Raw genomic sequence first — 26,603 nt, forward strand, 5'->3', positions numbered from 1 at the left:
ATGCAGTCCTGATTGTGACGCTCACCTGCACGGCGCCAAACACGCATACGACCATCATTGGCACCAAGGCAGAAGCGACTCTCATCGCTGAAGACGACACGTCTCCATTCGTCCCTCCATTCACGCCTGTCGCGACACCACTGGAGGCGGGCTGCACGATGTTGGGGCGTGAGCGGAAGACGGCCTAACGGTGTGCGGGACCGTAGCCCAGCTTCATGGAGACGGTTGCGAATGGTCCTCGCCGATACCCCAGGAGCAACAGTGTCCCTAATTTGCTGGGAAGTGGCGGTGCGGTCCCCTACGGCACTGCGTAGGATCTTACGGTCTTGGCGTGCATCCGTGCGTCGCTGCGGTCCGGTCCCAGGTCGACGGGCACGTGCACCTTCCGCCGACCACTGGCGACAACATCGATGTACTGTGGAGACCTCACGCCCCACGTGTTGAGCAATTCGGCGGTACGTCCAACCGGTCTCCCGCATGCCCACTATACGCCGTCGCTCAAAGTCCGTCAACTGCACATACGGTTCACGTCCACGCTGTCGCGGCATGCTACCAGTGTTAAAGACTGCGATGGAGCTCCGTATGCCACGGCAAACTGGCTGACACTGACGGCGGCGGTGCACAAATGCTGCGCAGCTAGCGCCATTCGACGGCCAACACCGCGGTTCCTGGTGTGTCCGCTGTTCCGTGCGTGTGATCATTGCTTGTACAGCCCTCTCGCAGTGTCCGGAGCAAGTATGGTGGGTCTGACACACCGGTGTCAATGTGTTCTTTTTTCCATTTCCAGGAGTGTATGTATCGTTAAAGCAAACACGGAAAAAAGAGCTTCTACCCCAAGATGAGTATTCATTCTGAAAATTTAACACTTTCCTTTTGAGAACATGTTACTGATAGCATTTTCTGTTGCAAACCTTGGAACTCATATACAGGCCTGAATCATTGCCACACACGACACTTCCTTCGTTATACTTTGCATGGTCACGCACTTATCTCTGATAAGTGGATTGGACGGTTGGTTTGTTGGGTGGTTGGTTAGTTGATTAATTGATTGATTGATTAGGGGGACGGGACCAAACAGCGAGGTCATCAGTCCCATCGGATTAGGGAAGTACGGGGAGCGAAGTCGGCCGTGCCCTGTCAAAGAAACCATCCCGGCACTTGCCTGAAGCGATTTAGGGAAATCACGGAAAACCTAGATCAGGATGGCAGGACGCGGGTTTGAACCGTCGTCCTCCCGAATGCGAGTCCTGTGTTTCGGTGGCTAAGGGGGGGATCTTTCCTGATACTTATAGTATTTGAAATTCAGTGCCCTGACAGCATGTTCCTAAACCAGAACGATGTAATTCTCAGAAAAGTGTCTTTGAGGATTAGAAGACTTCCGATCACAGTTAAATACAAACATTTACGTCATAGCAATGTTGGCGCCAGTAGTTGAATGTAATGCGTGAAAGTTTTGTAATCCTAAAGCTACTCGTTCCAATCTAGCTAGTATTTCTTTTTTACTTTTATTTAAATTCCACACTTATTAGAATATGGATTTTTTTTAAAAAAAAGTGAACGAAATGTTTTTACTAACGAGATTCCAACGACCGACTACACACTATCCAATCAAAAGTAACCAGATACCCTTATGTCATGCGAAACTGATCACAGATTACGCAGTGTGTAAGTTTAGGGACCGATGACCTCAGCAGTTTGGTCCCATAAGACCTTACCACAAATTTCTAAAATTTCCAGTTGATCACAAGGTCACAAATAGGCGGCCCCGCCAGTACAAAAGGAGGCTTGGAGTATTGGGTTGTAAGGAAAAGTAGCAGTAACAGCTGACTGGGACGGTCGGGATGGTGAGCCTATATACAGACACAGCGTAGCCAATGCAGTTTAGACGTCAGGTAATATGCATAGGCGGCAGCCGGTTTTTTTTATTTTTCCGTGGAATTCGCTCGGGAAAACTGTCGCCTGTTGACTATCACAAGACATGGATTGGACTCTCACATTATAGCAGAAATTCTAGCTTGTTATTTTGTATATGACTGCTATAAATTTGATGTGGAGTAAGTTTAAGAGTCTCGTGATGCACTTTATTAGCCGTTTATTACTACCTTCCAGAAACATAAAGGGATCGACCCGGAGAAAAGTGTTTCATTTGCATTATTTTAGACAACCTGAAGCGATTTCAGAGTTTCCTGCTTGGATATTCGTTATCGAAGTTAGTAGCCTCTAAGCTTTATACAGTTTTTCTTCCTTAGCAGATAATATATTTTAAATGCGATCATTGTGGATCTGGAGACTATCTTGAACTGGAAACCCAGAAGACATATTTCAGTTATTATGCTCAGAAGGGCTAAAGAATTAAAGAGTGGTAAAACAATTTCACAGTATCGGCAGCTGATTTCGAGAACGAAATTCCTGTTACTACGGACATTCGCATTTTCACGCAATTAGCAATCAGATACAAAAAGATTATGATCCAGCACTTGTTTATTCACATTTTAATTCGATAACTTGCAATTCAAATAAAAGAAAAGTAATTTGTAGCAGCGAGGAGAGAACGGGGGACAACAAGATTTGCGATATTGAATGCTGCGTGCTGAAATATACGCGACATTACGACAGACAGGCGAAATGCTTTGTTGACGATAGGGCCCAGAAATTATCAAGTTGATTTTTTTCTTCCCTTGACAACAAACATGTAGACGTGGTATGCTACCCGGCCGAAACAGTTTTCCAAAAGTCCTTAAAACAATAATCCAGCTCCAGATAACACTGCGAACGTACGAATCGAGAGAGATCCATGGTTTTAGCTTACAATTGGTTCGCCTCTTACTTTAACAACAGAAAGCAGAGGGTAATTCTCCGCAATATTGAGAGTGGTAGTGATGTTCAGTCCCAATGGGTCACTGTTAAGTGGGGCGTTCCCCAAGAGTCGGTGCTGGGGCCACTGCTGTTTCTTATTTATATAAATGATAAGCCTTCTAGTATTACAGGCGACTCAAAAATATTTCTGTTTGCTGATGACACCACGTTGGTAGTGAAGGATCTTGTGTGTAATATTGAAACATTATCAAATAATGTAGTTCATGAAATAAGTTCGTGGCTTGTGGAAAATAATTTGAGGCTAAATCACAGTAAGACTCAGTTTTTACAGTTTCTAACTCACAATTCAACAAGAACTGATATTTTAATCAGACAGAATGGGCATGTTATAAGCGAGACGGAACAATTGAAGTTCCTAGGCGTTCGGATAGATAGTAAGCTGTTGTGGAAAGCCCATGTTCAGGATCTTGTTCAGAAACTAAATGCTGCTTTATTTACCATTAGAACAGTATCTGAAATAAGTGAGTTCCACACGAAAAGTAGTCTACTTCGCATATTTTCATACGCTTATGTCGTATGGTATTATTTTGTGGGGTAATTTTTCTGATTCAAAAAGGGTATTTTTGGCTCAAAAACGGGCTGTTCGAGCTATATGTGGTGTTAAGTTCGAGAACCTCTTGTCGACCCTTATTCAAAAATCTGGGAATTTTGACATTGCCCACACAGTATATATTTTCTTTAATGTCGTTTGTTGTTAGCAATATTAGCTTATTCCCAAGAGTTAGCAGCTTTCTCTCATTTAATATTAGGCAGAAATCAAATCTGCATGCGGAATGCACTTCCTTGACTCTTGTGCAGAAGGGAGTGCAGTATTCTGCTGCATCCATTTACTATAAGCTACCACAAGAACTCAAAAATCTTAGCAGTAGCCCAAACTGTTTTAAGTCGAAACTGAAGAGTTTCCTCATGGCTCACTCCTATTCTGTCGAGGAGCTCCTGGAAGAGCTGAAAAATTAAGCAAATTCCAGTGTTACATTGTTGATTTTCTTCATTTAAACTTACGACTTGTCGCCTGAATATGTTTTTTTATATTTCATTTTATCTGTTTCTAATATCGTGTTATAATTTCATGTATTGACTCGTTCCATGACCATGGAGACTTCTTAATTTGGTCCCACGGAACAATAAATAAATAAATAAACAAAGAAAAGAGACGCAGCTGATCAGCGGATCACGTGCGGTTTCGCCAGTGGTCACTGTTTCTCTCTGTATATGGATACTCTACGCTAGCGGAACTGAGTGAGTTCGAACGCGGGATTTGATGTCACGTGAGTAGCAAATGCACCAGCGACATTTAGACCCATTTAAAGCCCACTAAGTCGTCTGTTGGTGGTGATATTGTGAAGCTGAAATGCGAAGGAAGGACCACAGCTAAACAGAGACCAAAAAAGGTCAGGTCAGGTCAAATGTCAAAGTCATGCTGATAGTTTTATTTGACTTTGAAGGGTTAGTTCATCACGAGTTCATGCCACAGGGACAAACTGCTAATCGATGGTACTATCGGGACGTGTTGCGACGTCTGTGACAAAATGTGAGAAGGAGACGGCCTGAAATGTGGCGAGACAATTCGTGGGTCCTGCCTCACGGTAACGCACCCCCACATTCACCCCTGTTGGTGCGTGACTACTGCACAAAAAACGAAATCACTGTGCTGCCTCATACTTCGTACTTTCCAGTCCTGGCCCTTGCGGACTTTTGTGATTTCGAAAGTGGAAAACCCCGTTGAAAGGACGAAGATTTGCAACGGTAGACGAGCTAAACGAAAATTCGCAGGCGGCGCTTTGCGCGACCCAGCAAGAGCCGTACCAAAGACTGCTTCCGGAAGTGGAAACGACGTTGGAAACCGTTTATCAATTTTGAAGGAGAGTGTTTCGAAAGAGACAATGCCAATAAGTAAAAGGTAATTACGCAAAAATTTTATGGTCTAAGTTGTAGGATTTTTTTAACAAACTTAGTACATTAGAGGAAAATTTCGGACACGAAGACAGACTGACTGTGTAAGTACCATGTAACGAAGCGGCAGCTATGAGTCAACAGTTTGTGAACAACTCTCCAGAAATGCACCACACTGCACAGAGCCTCAAACACTCAGACACCTCACAGAGCGCCCCAGCACAGTTCAAGCCGTCACAAAGGCACAGTGTGGACGGACCCTGAATTGATGTCCACTAAGAGGGGCCCATATTCTTTGGATCAGGTAGTGTACAATTGTCAGATTCCACAGTGTATACTCAACTACTGGCTACAGCGTTAGTTTTTTGCAGGTGTTTTCCATTTAACAGTAATTTTCGAAGACAATTTTTTCAAGTTTTTTTTTCCGTCAGACTGCTTTAGGAAATTGACGACACCGCCCTGAGCTTCAACTATGGTAAAAATCGAAGAGGTCTGTTGTGACATCTGTGTGCTTGAGTTCAATGGTCTCCAACACAAGATGGCATGAGTCGAAACACGTAACGAATCAAGAATAATAATTTTGTTAGATGAAAGGAACGCTGTCATTTAAACGTTGACGACACAGAACTAGAACGCTGGTTTCGCTATAATGAGTTCATGCCCGAATGCCAACTGAGGAGCTACTTGACCGAGTAGCAGCTGCTCCAGGTCGTGAAACCTCATAAACCGCGGGAGAGCGGCGCGCCGAGTCCACCCCCATCCGTACCGCACCCAATGTCACCACTGCCGGAGGAAGACACGGCGCTCGGTCGGTACAGATGAGCCCACCAGGGCCTGTGTATGGAGTTTACTTTAAATGCAGATAAGCACACCACGTAATCATATGTCTTAAAGAGAAGGGATGACAGAATCAAGCAGCTGCTGTTTTTCTTTGACTCATATTGTAGTTTAAGCCTACGTGGCTTATCAGCTCCTGCGGACCCCCCCTGCTTATCACTGTTGCAAAGCTAGACGCGAAATAATGTATTAAAGCACCCAGTGATAAACAGAAGGGTTGACGGCTACTCTGCTATGTTTTGCTCAGATGCGACTTTCAGTATCTGCAGATTATCCGCATAATCGGACTATTAACCTACAACAAGGCCATCGATTCAAAAGAGTCACTTGAGAAAAATCTTTAATACGAGGGTAATCTCAAAAGTAAGGTCTCCTATTTCTTTAGAAGTACCGGGCGATCAAAAAGTCAGTATAAATTTGAAAATTGAATAAATTACGGAATAATGTAGATAGAGAGGTACAAATTGACACACATGCTTGGAATAACATGAGGTTTTATTAGAACCAAAAAATACAAAAGTTCAAAAATGTCCGACAGATGGCGCTTCATCTGATCAGAATAGCAATAATTAGCATAACAAAGTAAGACAAAGCAAAGATGATGTTCTTTACAGGAAATGCTCAATATGTCCACCATCATTCCTCAACAATAGCTGTAGTCGACGAATAATGTTGCGAACAGCACTGTAAAGCATGTCCGGAGTTATGCTGAGGCACTGGTGTCGCATGTTGTCTTTCAGCATCCCTAGAGATGTCGGTCGATCACGATACACTTGCGACTTCAGGTAACCCCAAAGCCAATAATCGCACGGACTGAGGTCTGGGGACATGGGAGGCCAAGCATGACGAAAGTGGCGGCTGAGCACACGATCATCACCAAACGACGCGCGCAAGAGATCTTTCACGCGTCTAGCAATATGGGGTGGAGCACCATCCTGCATAAACATAGTACGTTCCAGCAGGTGTTTATCAGCCAGGCTGGGGATGATGCGATTCTGTAACACGATTGTAATGCGCAGTCACTGACGTTTTGCTGTCCAGCGTCATCTGTCGCACATTTTTGAACTTTGTTTGTTTGTTTTTGGTTCTAATAAAACCTCATGTCATTCCAAGCATGTGTGTCAATTTTTACCTCTCTATCTATATTATTCCGTGATTTATTCAGTTTTCAAATTTATACTGACTTTTTGATCACCCGGTACATAGACCTGTTTATTTCTACAATGGTTTACATCAGTTTACATCTTGAACATTTAGCTATTTTTCGACATAATCACCATTTCTGTTGATGCATTTTTGTAGACGCTCCGGCAGTTTTTGTACGCCCATGTCGTACCACCTCGCCGCCATGCTGTTCAGAAGGTTATGAAACTCTTCTTTCACCTTGTCTTTGGAGGTGAATCGCTTTCCGGCCAAATGTTCTTTTAACCTAGGGAACAGGTGATATTGGGCGCCAAGTCAGGACTATGGGGTGGGTGGGTGATTATGTTCCACTGAAACTGTTGCGGGAGAGCAACGGTTTGCCGACTGACGTGTGGGCGAGCGTTGTCATGGAGAATGTCTACGCCGTTGATCAACATTCCTCTTCTCCGGATCTGAATTGCCAGTTTGAGTTTTTTCAGAGTCTCACAGTACCTGTCAGCGTTAATTGTGGTCCCAGCGATTCAGCTCCGACGAAGAGGTGAAAGAAGAGGTTCATAACTTTCTGAACAGCATGGCGGCGAGCTAATATGATATGAGCATACAAAAACTGCCACAGAATCTACAAAAATGCATCGACAGAAATGATGATTATGTCGAAAAATAGCTAAATGTTCAAGCTGTAAACTGACGTACGCCAGTGTAGAAATAAACAGGTCTATGTACTTATAAAAAAAAGAGACCTTACTTTTGTGATTACCCTCGTACATGACTGTTTCCATTCATCTCGGGTATTAACGATTTTTCAAGTGGCTCTTTGGAGCTGTTGGACTTCCTGTACTGGTTTCATTTTACAGATAATGATTACTGAAATATGTCAGGATTAAGGAAAGTGAACTTAAGTTGCCCTGATTTATCACAGGGCGCTGAACAAATGGTGATCGAACAGCCCTACGAATGATTTTTTGCGTTATGTCATTAATAATGTCATTAAAATCAGATTAAACATGTCTCTCCCACAGAGCTGCTATATCATTGACAAATTCTTTAATAGACGTCGGTAGTGAGTTAGGATTCCTTGAACAGCTATTACGTACCCACGCACACGTACAGAGCGGTTATACTTATATTTTCGATATATGAAAGTGCCTCATGAAAAACGAGTGATCGTGAGACAATGAAACTTCGTGGAAACATTCGTAAGGACTTTCGGAAGAGAAATAGCGAATAAACCATTCAAACAAACACATTTTAATTACCACATGAGACGGTAACATTTTGTTAGTTGGATGCCATTATTACGTTCCCGGTCACAAACGACGTTCAAAGTGACCATCGCCGGCCGCTGTGGCCGAGCGGTTCTAGGCGCTTCTGAAATGGTTCAAATGGCTCTGAGTACTACGGGACTCAACTGCTGAGGTCATTAGTCCCCTAGAACTTAGAACTAGTTAAACCTAACTAACCTAAGGACATCACACACATCCATGCCCGAGGCAGGATTCGAACCTGCGACCGTAGCGGTCTCGCGGTTCCAGACTGCAGCGCCAGAACCGCGCGGCCACTTCGGCCGGCTAGGCGCTTCTGTCCGGAACCGCGCTGCTGCTACGGTTGCAGGTTCGAATCCTGCCTGGGGCATGGATGTGTGTGATGTTCTTAGGTTGGTTAGGTTTAAGTAGTTCTAAGTTCTAGGGGACTTGTTTATGCTTAGAAAGCATTAAAAAAAGTGACATCTACACCCACGACAGCCTGGAACCGCACTAGCGAGTGCCCCACTGCTGCGCGAAACATCACAGAAGCCATGTTCGCTAACGCTCTCGCCATCCTCGCCTTCAACCTCCAACGTGTGTTAGTGTCTCTCAGATACTTCCCGTCCTCCAGGTAACCCAACTGCCAAAAACCACACGGGTTCAAATCTGGTGACCTTGGTGACCACGCAGCTTGGACCGATAGGCCGATAATTATTTTTTCCAAACATTTTACGAGTAACCGAGTGACCTCACGAGCAATGTCAGGTGAAGCTCCATCGTGCATCAAAACAGTTGAGTCCGCGGCTTCTCTCTCCAGTAAACGTCAGCGTAGCATATCACAGTTCTGTCTGTCGTTCACGCTGCTTATCCTTGGTCCTTGCAGTCCGTGTTCCTTAAAGAAAAAAATGGGCCAATCACGAACTGTCACGTGAAGCCACACGACACAGAGACGCGTTCACTATGCAGGCGAAGTTCGTGAATGTTCGCTGGCGGTGACTATCACCCAAAATCGACAGTTTTGACTGTTCACTGTCCCAGAGAGAATAAAGTGCGCCTCATCTCTCCACAAAATGCTCAACAGTCCCATGTCGTCAACTTCAGCCCTTTCAAGAAAGGATACAATTTCACAATTGCTCTCAGCACTTTCCGGACGGTGGACCATGGATCGTTCAGCTTTCGTGACGCAGTTCGTGCACTGCTTGAAGATCGCACATTAGGACCAACAATCTCACCCATGGCAATGGCAACTTCTTCAGAAATTTGTGTCGCATCTGGCCGTCGGTCTCTCCCAGGAACAATTCCCATATCGTGAATTAATTAGAAATTACGAATCATTTTCCTCCATCCCCGTGCAGAAAAAGAACGTCTCCGTATTCTGTTAATGCTGCTGTTTTGATAAAGCTGCTTTAAGAGTACAGACCTCCTCAACTCGTCCACGCCCACGTTGTCTGCCTGCAACTTTGGGTGCACACTGACGCTAATGTTTGAACCCTACGTCACGATACCAGTAGCGGCGCCGAACAGCAAGTCACGGCAATGACACTTCTAACAACGCAGATCATGCTATGCACATCATTTCTATAAAGTGGGGAACCCATACGAGACGTACTTTTCCGTCTGTACTGGCTCAAGTAGAGTAAACCATCCGCCACCTCTATGATACGTTCCCTAACGCAATATTTATTGTGGACATGATCTACGGATTAAGAGCGGTAGAGGCGAAATAGTGAAGGATACGATACAACTGGCCATCTTTTATCAGTTAAATCAAGTCAAGCAGCTCAAAAAAGTCACTTTACTAAACGTTATGAATACCCGACTCGCTCTCCACACAGCTCACGTAGCCATTGAGCCTCCGATGTGATAAATCACATTACAGAGCTGTCGAGCGGGAATAATTGTATAGGTAACATCTTCGAAAATGTTTAAAAAAAACACTCCGTCTTCAGGCCACGAGTGGCCTACCGGGACCATCCGACCGCCGTGTCATCCTCAGTGGAGGATGCGGATAGGAGGGGTGTGGGGTCAGCACGCGGCTCTCCCTGTCGCTATGATGGTATTCTTGACCGAAGCCGCTACTATTCGGTCGAGTAGCTCCTCAGTTGGCATCACGAGGCTGAGTGCACCCCGAAAAATGGCAACAGCGCATGACGGCCTGGATGGTCACCCATCCAATTGCCGACCACGCCCGACAGCGCTTAACTTCGGTGATCTCACGGGAACCGGTGTATGTTCGACATCTGAAAATATCTGACCACATAAGAGAAACTGTCGTTTCCAGATAGGACGTAAATCTTACGATGGAATGCATAATGTACGGAGGAAGGAAAAGATTAAAAATTCGCTCCCTTCGCCAGCTAACAAACTTTCTTCGAACCTGACCCGGATCTCGGCTAAAGCAACAGACCAGACACAACTGCCTCCATTAAGAAATACTGCCGACCGCGATGTCATGGTTAACGGCACTAAGCCAATATCGCTATCTTCATAAGATCTCGTCCGCTAAATATTTGACGGACTTCCCGTTATAAACCATAAAAACTGCAAGGTAAATTCGGAAAAAACGCATTACTATTAAGTAATACGTATAGTAATACTAATAATGGTAATAATAAGGCAAATGTTCACCGTGTATTATGGTATATATTATGTGCATATACAGGGTGTAAAAAAATTATGTTCACAAAATTTTTGAGTGTTTAGAGGACATAAAAAGAAACAATGCTTTTAGCGACAAAAAATGTCGCAGGTGCACTGTTCCCCCGCTAGGGGTGCAGGGAGGGTTTCAAGCTAGTGATGTTGAGATGATGTTCGAACTGTCTTGTGAGACACATTGCTGTAGAAATGTTGCTGAAAATGCCGTACGCTTACATTAACGCACAAATGACAGTTGCGTTCTAATGAATGTGTAACCCGCTCAAAACAACCAGGTGTCTCATATATAATGGTTGCAATTTCAGTCGGAAATCCATATGTTAGCGACAAATACAAGACAATATGCATCACAAGGAAGTTTGAACTCTTTCCCCGAACAGCCATAGCATCAAAACTTTCATGAAGTCCTAGTGGGGAAACAATGTACCTGCGATATTTTTGTCACATAAGGAAATTGTTTCTTTTCACCTACTATTCTAAAACTAAAATTTGATAAACGTAATTTTATACACACTGTATACTGGATGAAAAATGTAGGACTAGTTCACCGAGCGTGGTGGCGCAGTGGTTAGCACACTGGACTCTCATTCGGGAGGACGATGGTTCAATCCCACGTCCGGCCATCCTGATTTACGTTTTCCGTCATTTCCCTACATCGCTCCAGGCAAATGCCGGGATGGTTCCTCTGAAAGGGCACGGCCGACTTCCTTCCCCGTCCCCCCCTAATCCGATGAGACCGATGGCCTCGCTGTCTGGTCTCCTTCCCCAAACAACCCAACCCACTAGTTAAGAACGGTAAACGGCGCTGGGCGACCGATGACGTCACATATATGCGAGAGTCTGCAGTGACTAACGGGTTGGAACATACTGAACTGGAATATACCAGAACAGTGGCACGATATAATGGTTTTCATCAGGAAAGCGTGTCTCAACCACGAAACGTACAATGTATTTCAATAAAATTGCTGGGAAATCGTGTTTTTTGACTTTGTCAACACTGACCCAGAGTGTCGGATTGCAACGTAATCTCGACCGGAATAGGCTACAGATCACCCTTTGACCACAGCTTAATTTATAAAACTTTTATCGGTGTGTAACTTACAACAAACCAAAACATCGTTCCCGTAAATGAATTGCTATTTGCACCAGACGTATGAAGACTTGAGTTGTCTCATGTTGAGAAATCAGAAGCAGGGATCTGTTTTACTTGGTAAAAACTTGGTAAAAATTTTCTAAAGCAAAGATCGCATAATTATTTCTTTATTTACAACAACGAGTTCCGACAGACTTTGCTGTCATCTACACGTTTTCAAAAATTTTTGTTATAAAATGTGTTCATTTTGAGTTGGAACCTCACGCCAACTTGACATGCAGATAAGACGTAGCACATTATGCAAAGCTTTGTCATGCATAAACATTTAAAACCAAAAAGCTCCATGTGTACATGGCCATGTCCGTCTACGTAGCGCTCAAACATGACTATTACATCACACAACACAGTGTGCTACTGCACATTTTATTGTGTACTGTTTTTCATGACGTAACGATCATCTACATCTACATATATAGACACGGCCATGAACAGAAGGCGCCTTTTCATTTTCAATATTTTATTTGTGGCAAATCTTTCATAAGGTGCAACATTTCATCTACATAACAACTTGGCATATGAGTTCATTTTATAACAAAAATTTCTGAAAACGAAGATGACAGCAAACACCGGTTGTTGTAAATAAATAATTATGCGATGTTAGCTTTAAAAACAGTTTACTAGGACGTATGAATGCTAGCGAACAACATGACTTACGCCCCCATTTTAAAGAAACACATTATCCACAAAACATACGACAGACGTATATTAAAAATGCGACTGAAAGAAACGAAAACAGCCAAGATGTCAACTACGTAACGCATTTTAGAAATGACAGCATTTCGGATAGAGTTTGACAGTGCAACCTACAGCCTCCCCCACCCCCTTCGAAAAGTATGTTGCTGAGTCACACTCATCTGCAAATGTCCGACGTCTAGGTTATGTTGGAAGCTAAAACTTTGGTTGAAAGTTAACGAAAGCAACGAACGTCAGTTCGAAATAAGGTTTCTGGTAACATATTGACCAGTAACAGAGCCGGACTGTTCACGTTCGTGTGATAATCAACTTTTCGTTAAGAAAAGTAGAACTGCATGGTGCCCAAGATTGGAACGAGTATTTTGAATTCGGGCTATTGTACCATTCTCAAGCAACTACGAGGACACTCGTGTCAACCGTGTCTTCATATTTTCTATGCGTAACAGATGGCAGAGACGCGTGACTTATTATGCATATGAAAGATGTAAACATGGTTGACGGGAGAACAGTGTCTTCTCAGAAGATGACGCATGGGTGCGTTTCACAGTTGGTTGCCGACTGGTAATATTACAGCGAAATCGCGACTGTCAAGTACGTTTATTAAGAGAGCAGCCGCGAGAATGTGGACTCCGGTAAAAAGAAAATAAACAGAAACAGAAAATTCGAAGAGAATATGGCAGCTCCGATAGGCAGTCGGAAGAGAATAATTGTGGCGCATGCAGACGAGTACCACGAGGAGGTGAACCACAATAATTTTCTGAAATGGTTCGAAGACTATGTGCTTCGAACCTTACCCAAAAAAGGTATGATTTTTATGGATAGCGCTCCCCATCGTTCAGCTACACAAGACAAGGCGCCCACAAAGGTAACAAGGGAAAAAAAGAACTGTAACATACCGGTTGACTATAACTTGACAGCGGTGTGGGGGGGGGGGGGGGGCAATTATTAGAATTTGTTTCGCAACACAAGCCATAATATGACTGACGTGGAAAGACTTTTGAAGGAGGCAATTGTAAACGCGACACCAGAAGACGGGTAAAGAGTAGTGAAACATGTCAAACGAATAATACCGGATGCACGGAATAATGCGGATAAATTACACAACAGTGCGCCTAAGACAATTACATCTTTTGTCACAACGAGCAGCGACACCTATCATTACATTGACTCTGAATTATGCGGTGTTTTCCCATTGTCTGACCAGTATATACTGTACTTAAACTATTTAAGTGACACAGATAAACACAACACTGGTTAACAAATGGAATTACCATGTATAACTTTTTGGCCTGGTTTACTGATAAGAATATTTACCACACCACACCTGATGGCACAATAGACGGACAAACTGAGCGCTTTCATTCATTGTTATTCCTAAAGAGAATATACTGATATATATTTGATCGTTATATTGTATATATTCCAACAATTTCCTGTTCGACAATGAAAGCGAGCACATACAGTTTCCTATAAAGTGGCAGTTACAATAATTACTGTTACTTCACACAGTAAGATTTCCGTTTTTAATTCAGACACTTGCACGTTATACAGGGTGTAAATTTTAAGCATGTAAGCCCGAATCGTGCAAGGTAACATGAACTTAATACCTGTGAGAAACAGCGGAAGTGAAGAATACAAAATGTCCTTTAACAAATAAGCCACTGTGGTGCACTGTGGTGCCCCACATGAAGAAAATGATCAAGATTATTTTAATTTGAACTTACAGCGTAATCATTTATATTTCATTTATCAGTCGTCAGGCAATACGGACAAATATTGACACTACAGGGGACAGAGGACAATACGTAACTTTTAGTATGTCTGAGGACGTCCCAATACTTGATAATATACCGTGTTTGTATGACAACATGGCCGCCATTCGGGCTCGCAGTGTCATCGTTAAAAGTTGACTCGTCGTATCGTAGTATTCCGTAATTAACGACACCGTGACGTGTATATCGCGGATAAGATGGTACTCACCACTTTCCTCTTTTTGCTGGGGGGCGGTGGGGGCAGAGCCGCCCCTGGGCCCCTCTTGCCGCCTCCGGCCGCCGCGGACGCAGCGGCGCCGGTGGATGAAGACGCTGGGGGCGGAGGTGGCGTCGCAGCGCCTCCCGATGCCGCTGAGCCGCCGGCTCCAGACCCGGGGGCGGCGCCGGGGGCCGTGGAGGCGGCGCCCGAGCCGCCGGGGGCGGCGCGAGCACTACGTGGCGCCGGGGAACGCATCTCGCCTGCGTCACCACAGCACGCACTGAACGACACAGCTTCACCCTAAACAGATACTAAACGCCACTCAGTGCCCTCACTGCACACTCACTTAACACCAACAGTAAACACTCGTCACTTCTTCCCGGAGTAGACGTCGCTCACAAACACGACTTCACACTCAGTGTAAATTTCTTTCAAACGCAGCACTAAAGCCTGTGTCACACACGCCTGCTTCGAATCCTCACCACACAAGCGCTGCAGTACTTCGATACTGCTTCCGACACCACAGATAAACACACTACTTCCAACTACACGTGGTCGCACTTGCCTCGGCACTGAAAGGCCCAAAGCTCTTCGCAAATCGGCCCAACGGTTCTACAGCACGATCTTTGGTCAGCTTTGGCGATCTCACAGCTAGGCACGAATTATATCACTACTCGCGCCACTCGCAACATAAACGCTGCAGCAGTTCAAAACACCACAACGTAAACACTTTTACTTCAGATTCGTTCTAGATGTCTTGTACAACTGTGCCAACTTGTTTGTGATGCACAAGACGCCAGTTACTTGCTACGATCAGATAACACAGCGAGTGATTTATGATCGCTTGGTCAATCTCTGCACCGCATAAACTGCCTCACTGCAGTGCCAGAAATGTGCTCACAGATCGAACACCAACCCAAACGACTTACAATAAAGTGACAGTCTGTCAGTTTACAATGTTTACAGATACGTTTTCAAAAAAAAACGTAGCAACTTTGGTTTCGTCTGGCACAAAGAAGTATTGTGCGCATGAAGTTTACTAGACTACATACAACTGTGATCTACTTTCACAGTGGCAGTCTTATACATCCGTCGACACGTACCGTTTCGTAAGCCACACTTTCGAGTTTTCGGCTCACTGTTGTCTGTAGTACAATCCCAGTGTACGAAGATGTGAAGAATGTCAGCCGCGGAATGCCGGTAGCAGGAGCTTGTCGCGGAGAGTAAGGTTAAAAAGAGAGTGTGTGTGTGAAAGAGAGAGCGAGCGAGTAGCTCTCGGTAGATATGTAGCGGAGCGGTGAAGAGTCACAGTAGCGGCGGAGCGGCGGGGTGGTTCCCCCGTCAGGCGAGCAAGCCGCGGTCGGCGCCGGCAGGGGCAGGGCTGCCAACTGCGGACGGCGCGGCCCGCCGTGGCATGGCGGCGTCGCCTCACAGCGGACGGGTTGGCGCGCCTGGCGCCGGCGCCCGCCCGCGCCGTCGCCCTCTCAGCGCAGCCGCCGCGACGCCCCGGACGACGCCGACGTCTCCGCCGGAGGATCCTGCACGAGAGGAGAGCGGGAGCTGCGTCAGCGTTCTTCCGTAGAGGCGCGAACACGACAAGACTCGGGAAAAGCCCCTCGTACGAAATACATTTTACATTAATTGATGACTAACTGAAACCCTCAGCTGCCGACAAGTGTTGTTGATATACCTCGATGTGGACAGTTGAAAATGTGTGCCCCGACCGGGACTCGAACCCGGGATCTCCTGCTTACATGGCAGACGCTCTATCCATCTGAGCAACCGAGGACACAGATGAATAGCGCGTCTGCAGGGACTTATCCCTTGCACGCTTCCCGTGAGACTCACATTCCCAACTGTCCACAATTCTACCTATGTAATTTACCTTATAGACATTTGCCCATCCACACATTACTCGCGCACGCTTTGGCGATTCCCGTAAGAGAAATTATGTACAGTTGGGAATGTGAGTCTCATGGGAAGCGTGCAAGGGATATGTCCCTGGCTCGCGCTATTCATCTGTGTCCTCGGTGGCTCAGATGGATAGAGCGTCTGCCATGTAAACACGAGACCCCCGGTTCGAGTCCCAGTCGGGGCACACATTTTCAGCTGCCCACATCGAGGTATATCAACAACACCTGTCGCCAGCTGATTTCAATTAATTATCATTTATTCTAGAGAAGCTGCACGGTCATCAAATGTATCTGTTCTATAGAGAACAGTTACTGTCTTCATATATACATTTTACATTCTTGTTGTTTTTTATTATACTGGGATTAGGCCGTAGTCTAAGGCACGATTCTGTGCACAACGTGTCGTATTTTGGACGCATCGCCAGAGGCTTAAAAAATACAACAGCAATTCCTTGAAAGACATCATGTGTACGCCACTGACTGTTAAACTTTTTATTTCCACTACTGCAATTTGTACAGAAAGCAGATGGCAGTTATAAGACTCGAGGGGTATCAAAGGGAAGCAGTGGTTGGGAAGGGAGTGAGACAGTGTTGTAACCTATCTCCGATGTTATTCAGTCTGTATATTGAGCAAGCAGTAAAGGAAACAAAAGAAAAATTCGGAGTAGGTATTACAATTCATGGAGAATTGTAATTCTGTCAGAGACAGCAAAGGACTTGGAAGAACAGTTGAACGGAACGGACAGTGTCTTGAAAGGAGGATATAAGATGAGCATAACCAAAGGCAAAACAAGGATAATGGAATGTAGTGTAATTAAATCAGATGATGCTGAGAGAATTAGATTAGGAAATGAGACACTTGAAGTAGTAAAGGAATTTTGCTATTTGGGGAGCAAAGTAACTGATGATGGTCGAAGTAGAGAGGATATAAAATGTAGACTGGCAATGGCAAGGAAAGCGTTTCTGAAGAAGAGAAATTTGTTAACATCCAGTATTGATTTAAGTGTCAGGAAGTCATTTCTGAAAGTATTTGTATGGAGTGTATCCATGTATGGAAGTGAAACGTGGACGATAAATAGTTTAGACAAGAAGAGAATAGAAGCTTTCGAAATGTGGTGCTACAGAAGAATGCTGAAGATTAGCTGGGTAGATCACATAACTAATGAGGAGGTATTGAATAGAATTGGGGAGGAGTTTGTGGCTCAACTTGACTAGAAGGGATCGGTTGGTAGGACATGTTCTGAGACATCGAGGGGTCACCAATTTAGTATTGGAGGGCAGTGTGGAAGGTAAAAATCGTAGAGGGAGACCAAGAGATGAATACACTAAGCTGATTCAGAAGGATGTAGGCTGCAGTAGGTACTGGGAGATGAAGAAGTTTGCACAGGATAGAGTAGCATGGAGAGCTGCATCAAACCAGTCTCAGGACTGAAGACCACAACAACAACATTGCAATTTCGGCTTTAGGCGATTTTTCAAGTGCAGATGTTATATACATGTTTGCTGTTATATACCTTCGTATCACTGCTAATGTATATGTGTATAACGGCAAATGTCAACGACATATAAATGTGTCAGCTTGTATAAAGTAGACATGGCTTAAAGCCTAAACATCTGCACTTGATAATGGCCTAAGTCCGAAATTGCAATAGTAGAAATAAAATGTTTAACAGTCACTGGCGTAAACGTGATGTCTTTCAAGAAATTTCACATGACTATGAATCCCAGTTATGAAAAGTTACCAACAGCAAGTGTCGTCTGGTCAACACAGATAAATAGCCAGTAGCACATCAAGCAGTGGTACAAGTGAAACATCAAATTAGTCTCATCAAGGTCCAGTCTGTAGAACTAAATGCCTAAGACGGTCACCCGGCCACTTGGTCCGTGGTAGATTCCCTGCCTAATAGCTTGCAGGAGCAACAAGAATTTGAGTTTCAGTATTTCGTGTAGTTACTGATAGCATTTAGTAACGTAACATCCAGCCATAATCTACTCATTAAGATGTATAACACAACAGGTCAAGTATTACAATGAGAACTATACATACTGAAGCGCCAAAGAAACTGCTACAGGTATGTGTATTCAAATTCAGGGAAATGTACACAAGCAGAATACGGCGCTGCGGTCGGCAACGCCCATATACGACAACAAGTTAAAAATGGTTCAAATGGCTCTGAGCACTATGGGACTTAACATCTGAGGTCATCAGTCCCCTAGAACTTAGAACTACTTAAACCTAACTAACCTAAGGACATCACACACATCCATGCCCGAGGCAGGATTCGAACCTGCGACCGTAGCGGTCGCGCGGTTCCAGACTGAAGCGCCCAGAACCTCTCGGCCGTACCGGCCGGCGACAACAACTGTCTGGCGCAGTTGTTAGATCGGTTACTGCTGCTACAGTGGCAGGTTATCAAGATTCAACTGAGACTGAACGTGGTGTTAATAGTCGGCGCACGAGCGATGGGACACAGCATCTCCGAGGCAGGAATGTAGTGGAGATTTTCCCGAACGACCATTTCGCGAATGTGCCATGAGTATCAGAAATGCGATAAAACAACAAATCTCCATCGCTGTGGCCGGAAAAAGACCCTACAAGAATGGGACAAAAGTTCAACCTTTCCGCAAACTGCTGCAGATTGCAATCATGGGCCATCAACAAGTGTCAGCGTACGAACCATTCAACGAAATATCATCGATATGGGGTTTCGGAGCCAAAGTTCCACTCGTGTACTCTTTATGACTGCACGACACAAAGCTTTACACCTCGCGTGGGCCCCTAAACACCGTCATTTAACTGTTGCTGACTGGAAACGACACGTATACAAGGTGTTACAAAAAGGTACGGCCAAACTTTCAGGAAACATTCCTCACACACAAAGAAAGAAAATATGTTATGTGGACATGTGTCCGGAAACGCTTACTTTCCATGTTAGAGCTCATTTTATTACTTCTCTTCAAATCACATTAGTCATGGAATGGAAACACACAGCAACAGAACGTACCAGCGTGACTTAAAAGACTTTGTTACAGGAAATGTTCAAAATGTCCTCCGTTAGCGAGGATACATGCATCTACCCGCCGTCGCATGGAATCCCTGATGCGCTGATGCAGCCCTGGAGAATGGCGTATTGTATCACAGCCGTCCACAACACAAGCACGAAGAGTCTCTATATTTGGTACCGGAGTTGCATAGACAATAGGTTTCAAATTCCCCCATAAATGAGAGTCAAGAGGGTTGAGGTCAGGAGAGCGTGGAGGCCATGGAATTGGTCCGCCTCTACCAATCCATCGGTCGCCGAATCTGTTGTTGAGAATCGTACGAACACTTCGACTGAAATGTGCAGGAGCTCCATCGTCCATGAAGCACATGTTGTGTCGTACTTTTAAAGGCACATATTCTAGCAGCACAGGTAGAGTATCCCGTATGAAATCATGGCGGTGAATCGAGGAAGTACAGTACATACTGACGATACTAAAATGAGCTCTAACATGGATATTAAGCGTTTCCGGTCACATGTCCACATAACATCTTTTCTTTATTTGTGTGTGAGGAATGTTTCCTGAAAGTTTGGCCGTACCTTTTTGTAACACCCTGTATAAGCATCCCGTCTGATCACCTGCGTGCATTCAGCTCCAGTGCGCATTCCGACGGACTTGGGCGATTCCAGCAGGACAATGCGACACTCCACAAGTGCAGAACTGCTACGCAGTGGCTTCAGAAACACTATTCTGAGTTTAAACGCTTCCGCTGGCCTCGAAACTCCCCAGACATTAACATTATTCAGCATACCTGCGATGCCTTGCAACGTGCTATGCAGAAGAGATCCCCATCCGGTAGTGCTGTTTGGGATTTATGGACAGCGTTGCAGGATTCATGGTGTCAGTTCCCCGCAGCACTACTTCAGACATTAGTCGAGTCCATGCGAACGTTGCGGCACTTTTGCGGGCACGCAGTTACCTTACACGATATTAGGCAGGTGTACCAGTTTCGTTGGCTCTTCAATGTATATAAGTGTACCGTAAGGCAGTGCAACTCACGGCCCGCCAATTACCAGACTTCACTGATCCACCATTTGAGACTGAGAACACTTAGCGACTTCCAATGAACTTTACACGGAACTTCAAACCTTTTGAAACTTTTTCTCTCTAACACCTCCCCATAGAATAATGAAAGGAAAAGCGTTTATCTGCATTTTTGTCATTCACTCAGTAAAACTTCCGCATCAGACATAGCGCTTTAATTCATTACTTCTTTCCTACTAACTCTCTTCGCAACGCATCTTGCACGCAGTATCCCTGTATTCTACTGAGAGTAGCCGCGTGCAAAATTATACCACTGTGTGACGCATGTTTTAGGAGATGACGTCATAAACGCTGAATGCGTCAAAAATCTTTTCTTGAAACACATTAGCATTTGAAAAGTAATTACAAGCCTGAAGCTGTTTTGTGACACATACGGGTAGGGTTACTGGTCATTACTATGGTAGGAGGTACAGAGAAGCCGCATAAATTTAAGAACACAAAAACTTTGAATGAGCACAATGACGACTGATATTAGACAAGCCGTAGGCCTCGGTGCCAAGTAAAGCAAACAGCGCCAACTCTTCCACGCCGGCCGGAGTGGCCGTGCGGTTCTAGGCGCTACAGTCTGGAGCCGAGCGACCGCTACGGCCCAGGTTCGAATCCTGCCTCGTGCATGGATGTGTGCGATGTCCTTAGATTAGTTAGGTTTAATTAGTTCTAAGTTCTACGCGACTGATGACCTCAGAAACTAAGTCGCATAGTGCTCAGAGCCATTTGAACTCTTCCACAGTACAAGCTCTATAATACGGGTCGACCTGGCTCCGCGACCTTAAATAAGTCAACGGTCTGCCAAGAGTCACGGGCAGATCATTGCGTGCAGTCGTATAAACACTTCGGCTTGCTAAGCAGGTTTGAAAATTTTATCTACATAGCCTTCGATGATGTCTCCAGCATTAGGAACGAAACGATAGGCACGGATATATGCTTTAAACTACAGCCTAACGCCTACATAACAAAAATCACCGTGCTTGTAAATATTTTCATCGTGCGAAAGGATTGTTTGATCCATACCAGTAGAAGCGTGAGATCAGGTAGCTTCCGTCTTCCTAGAATTGCGGAAGGAAGAAACAAAAAAAAGTTAAAGAACTACACGAAAAAAAACTAGAGTGAGTAAATGTAGATTATAAATATTTAGCTACCGGTACCCAAAGTTTTTACAGTGCACAAAAGATCTCCTTGCACAGTTATCAGTCGTCTGCAAGCGCCTTCGAGTTCTAATACTTCGGATTTTATCTTTCTGGGGTGGGCGTAGGTTAGTAACATGCTGTTTCGTTAATAATACTGAGGCACTCTTCGTTCTTTCGTGACCAGATGGCAGCACTTTACGCCACACACAACTCTAGTGGTTGCAGCGAAGAATGAGTGGTTTTAATAAGATGACGACGTTTTCATTACAAAAGCATTCGGTTTTTTCCACTTTCCTGGTGTCACACGACCTGAGATTCATCGCCAGCTAAATGAGGTGACAGTGTCGCGACAATTCAAACGAGACCGAACGCCACGTGTGAGAAACGAATCAAAACAGCCTAGGTCTCGCACGAGATCGTCTATTACCATGGTCGCGCGAGTGGAGACGGTTGGTTTGGAGTGACGCGTAATGAGTGTGAAAAATCTCCTCTACAGTTGCCGTTTCTGACCGTGGCCATGTGTTGCGACAGCGATAGAGTAACCTACACTCACCGTGTTCCAAAAGTCACTACGGTGACAGGTGTAAGCTACCAAGATGTACTGTAGTCCTTCCAGCTTTGCGTCAGAGCGGACGGAATAGGCTGAACGTCGGCTCTCTCAGCAAAACGAAGCAGCAATGCGTCAGGCAGCTCGACGCACGGCTTCTTTGTAAAAACATCTTGGAAGGTAAACGCGTTACCTTCAATGTATCTCTCTCTATAGTCCTATGCTTCGTTTTACACCTTAGAACATGTTTTTTGCTCGGGTATCATGTCGTTTTTGGAAACCCAGAATCTACTATGTAGGAATCAACATGGACTCCGGAAACAGCGATCGTGTGAGACCCAACTCGCTTTATTTGTTCATGAGACCCAGAAAATATTAGATACAGGCTCCCAGGTAGATGCTATTTTTCTTGACTTCCGGAAGGCGTTCGATACAGTTCCGCACTGTCGCCTGATAAACAAAGTAAGAGCCTACGGAATATCAGACCAGCTGTGTGGCTGGATTGAAGAGTTTTTAGCAAACAGAACACAGCATGTTGTTATCAATGGAGAGACGTCTACAGACGTTAAAGTAACCTCTGGCGTGCCACAGGGGAGTGTCATGGGAACATTGCTTTTCACAATATATATAAATGACTTAGTAGATAGTGTCGGAAGTTCCATGCGGCTTTTCGCGGATGATGCTGTAGTATACAGAGAAGTTGCAGCATTAGAAAATTGTAGCGAAATGCAGGAAGATCTGCAACGGATAGGCACTTGGTGCAGGGAGTGGCAACTGACCCTTAACATAGACAAATGTAATGTATCGCGAATACATAGAAAGAAGGATCCTTTATTGTATGATTATATGATAGCGGAACAAACACTGGTAGCAGTTACTTCTGTAAAATATCTGGGAGCATGCGTGCGGAACGATTTGAAGTGGAATGATCATATAAAATTAATTGTTGGTAAGGCGGGTACCAGGTTGAGATTCATTGGGAGAGTGCTTAGAAAATGTAGTCCATCAACAAAGGAGGTGGCTTACAAAACACTCGTTCGACCTATACTTGAGTATTGCTCATCAGTGTGGGATCCGTACCAGATCGGTCTGACGGAGGAGATAGAGAAGATCCAAAGAAGAGCGGCGCGTTTCGTCACAGGGTTATTTGGTAACCGTGATAGCGTTTCGGAGATGTTTAGCAAACTCAAGTGGCAGACTCTGCAAGAGAGGTGCTCTGCATCGCGGTGTAGCTTGCTGTCCAGGTTTCGAGAGGGTGCGTTTCTGGATGAGGTATCGAATATATTGCTTCCCCCTACCTATACCTCCCGAGGAGATCACGAATGTAAAATTAGAGAGATTAGAGCGCGCACGGAGGCTTTCAGACAGTCGTTCTTCCCCCGAACCATACGCGACTGGAACAGGAAAGGGAGGTAATGACAGTGGCACGTAAAGTGCCCTCCGCCACACACCGTTGGGTGGCTTGCGGAGTATAGATGTAGATGTAGATTATTCGGTAGTCTCTGTTTCCTTAGAAATTTCTTTACAGTAACTGTATAGCATGGAAGATCACTACCGTTATGAACTCTTCTAGGCGCTTTAGTCCGGAACCACCCGGCTGCTACGGTCGCGGGTTCTAATCCTGCCTCTTAGGTTAGTTAGGTTTAAGTAGTTCTAAGTCCAGGGGTCTGACGACCTCAGATGTTAAGTTCCATAGTGCTCAGAGCCATTCGAACCATTTTTTGAACTTTTCTACTGGGTACATACTTATCCAATCCTACAACAACTCAGTAAATTACAGCTTCGTGGGCGTAACAAAACATCCTGTGAAACATTAGTAAATGCCTTCCTTGAAAACTACCTAGGAGAGAGTGTTCGGAACACCACTCGTTATGGAAATATATTGGATGTAATGGCAAAACAATTAGACCTGACCTCTTTGAGGACGTTGCTATCGAATCTGGTATGTCACCATGACGCGATTGTGGCAACAATGATTGACGAAGTACACAGGACAACTGCAACAAGTACAAAGATATATACGTCCAGAAAACTAGATTAAAAAAGCAGCAGTGTTGTGTCTCCAGGAGGAACCTGAAACTTTCGGCAATGGACAGGATCACGTACAGAAACTATGGCTCATTATTACAAGAATTCTCGACCATGCACATGATAGATATGTACCCAACAGAACATTTCATAATGGGAGAGATCCTTTGTGGTACAGAGTCAGTGTAAAGAAACTTCTAAAGACACAGAGATTACTGCATGTTGTTGTGGTCTTCAGTCCTGAGACTGGTTTGATGCAGCTGTCCATGCTACTCAATCCTGTGCAAGCTGCATCTCCCAGTACCTACTAGAATCTACATCCTTCTGAATCTGCTTATTGTATTGATCTCTTGGTCTCCCTCCACGATTTTTACCCTCCACCCTTTCCACCTATACTAAACTGGTGATGCCTCAGAACGTGTCGTACTAACCGATCCCTTCTTTTAGTCCTCTTCTCCCCAATTCTATTCAGTATCTCATCATTAATTACGTCGTAATCTAGCTATCTAATCTTCAGCATTCTTCTGTAGCAGCGCATTTCGAAAGCTTCTATTCTCTTCTTGTCTTAACTATTTATCGTCCATGTTTCACTTCCGTACATGGCTACACTCCATACAAATACTTTCAGAAAAGACTTCCTGACACTTAAATCTATACTCGATGTTAACAAATTTCTCTTCTTCAGAAACGCTTTCCTTGCCATTGCCAGTCTACATTTTATATCCTCTCTACTTCGACCATCATCAGTTATTTTGCTCCCCAAATAGCAAAACTCCTTTGCTACTTTAAGTGTCAAATTTCCTAATCTAATACCCTCACCATCACCCGACATAATTCGACTACATTCTATTATCCTCGTTTTGCTTTTGTTGATGTTCATCTTATATCCTCCTTTCGAGACACTATCCATTCCGTCCAACTGGTCTTCCACGTCCTTTGCAGTCTCTGACAGAATTACAATGTCATCGGCGAACCTCAAAGTTTTTATTTCTTCTCCATGGATTTTAATACCTACTCCGGACTTTTCCTTTATTTCCTTTATTGCTTGCTCAATATACAGATTGAATAACATCGGGGATAGGCTACAACCCTGTCTCACTCCCTTCCCAACCACTGCTTCCTTTTCATACCCCTCGACTAGTATGACTGCCATCTGCTTTCTGTGCAAATTGTAAATAGCCTTTCGCTCCCAGTATTTTACCCCTGCCACCTTCAGAAATTGAAAGAGAGTATTGCAACCAACATTGTTAAAAGCTTTCTCTAAGTCTACAAATGCTAGAAACGTAGGTTTGCCTCTCCTTAATCTTTCTTCTAAGATAAATGGTAGGGTCATTATTGCCTCACGTCTTCCAACATTTCTACGGAATCCAAACTGTATATTGAAGAGATTTCTTATTTGCATGTCGCCGTTTGCTTGCGATGCTCCTGTGTTATTGTCAAAGTCAAGTATTGTCATTGCTCATTTCGAAATAAAACTCATTAATACGATTTGTTTGAGTGTTGACTAGCAGTCCGAGGAGGAAGGCTTCCGAGGCCCCACATATTTCACGACAAGGCAGGACTCAACAATTCCCCCCCCCCCCCACCCAATCTGCCGCCGTGTCGCCTCTACAGTGCTGTTTTGGTGAGTGTTCAGCATTGTGCGTCCCCTGTCAGTGTTGCGAACAGCCACCATATTGTCGCTAGTTGTGTTTTTATCTCGTGCGAACAGAAACCAGACTGTCGCCGATTTCTTTAATTGTGCATTTCTCCTTCCTGTGTGTCTTCATCCGCATCATCAACGTCGTGTTTTTGTATTTTAAGTTGCGCAACTTTCCGCCATTTTACTGTTATTAACAAAGTCACCGTTGTATCGCCTTTTTTATATTGTTTGTTCTCTAACCATTGTTTGTATAACTTTTCTCTCGGCTGTAGAGCAGCGTATTAAGCTACTGTCAAGCCTGCCCCTCCCCAGGTGCGGGGAAATTGAAAATCAATAAAGGAAAAAAAAGATTCAATGATAATATCACTGAATCACTGTTGGAATCGTCCAACTCACACAAATCCCTGGGTGTAGCACATTGTAGGAATAAGAAATAGAATGATCACATAGGTTCAGTCGTGGGTAGACTTCAGTTTATTGGTAGAATGCTAGGGAAATGCAATCAGTCTACAAAGGGCATTGTTTACAAATCACTCGTGTGACCTATTTCAGAATATTGTGGGACCCACACCAAACAGGACTAACAGGGGATACTGAACGCGTACAGAGTAGGGCGGCGTGGATGGCCACAGGTTTGCTTGACCCATGGGAGAGCGTCACAGAGAATTGAAATAGCAGACTCTTGAAGGCACGCGTTCACTATCCCGAGAAAGTCTACTGAAAAGTTTCAAGAACCGGCTTTAAATGATGAATCTAGAAATACACTACAACTCCCTACGTATCACTCACACAGG

At 44.5% G+C, this 26,603-nt stretch overlaps 1 protein-coding gene across 1 annotated transcript in view; it reads right to left on the reverse strand.

Annotated features, from left to right (window-relative positions):
- LOC126424615 (atherin-like) overlaps positions 1-14,721 on the reverse strand; it is a 134,358-nt gene extending 119,637 nt beyond the window's left edge. The window contains exon 1 of the mRNA XM_050087353.1: positions 14,476-14,721. Coding sequence (XP_049943310.1) covers positions 14,476-14,721 — 246 coding nt within the window. The remainder of the gene's footprint in view (positions 1-14,475) is intronic.
- Between the last annotated feature and the right edge of the window lie 11,882 nt (positions 14,722-26,603).

Source organism: Schistocerca serialis, chromosome 10, assembly GCF_023864345.2.
Source record: "Schistocerca serialis cubense isolate TAMUIC-IGC-003099 chromosome 10, iqSchSeri2.2, whole genome shotgun sequence".
Classification (NCBI taxonomy): domain Eukaryota; kingdom Metazoa; phylum Arthropoda; class Insecta; order Orthoptera; family Acrididae; genus Schistocerca; species Schistocerca serialis.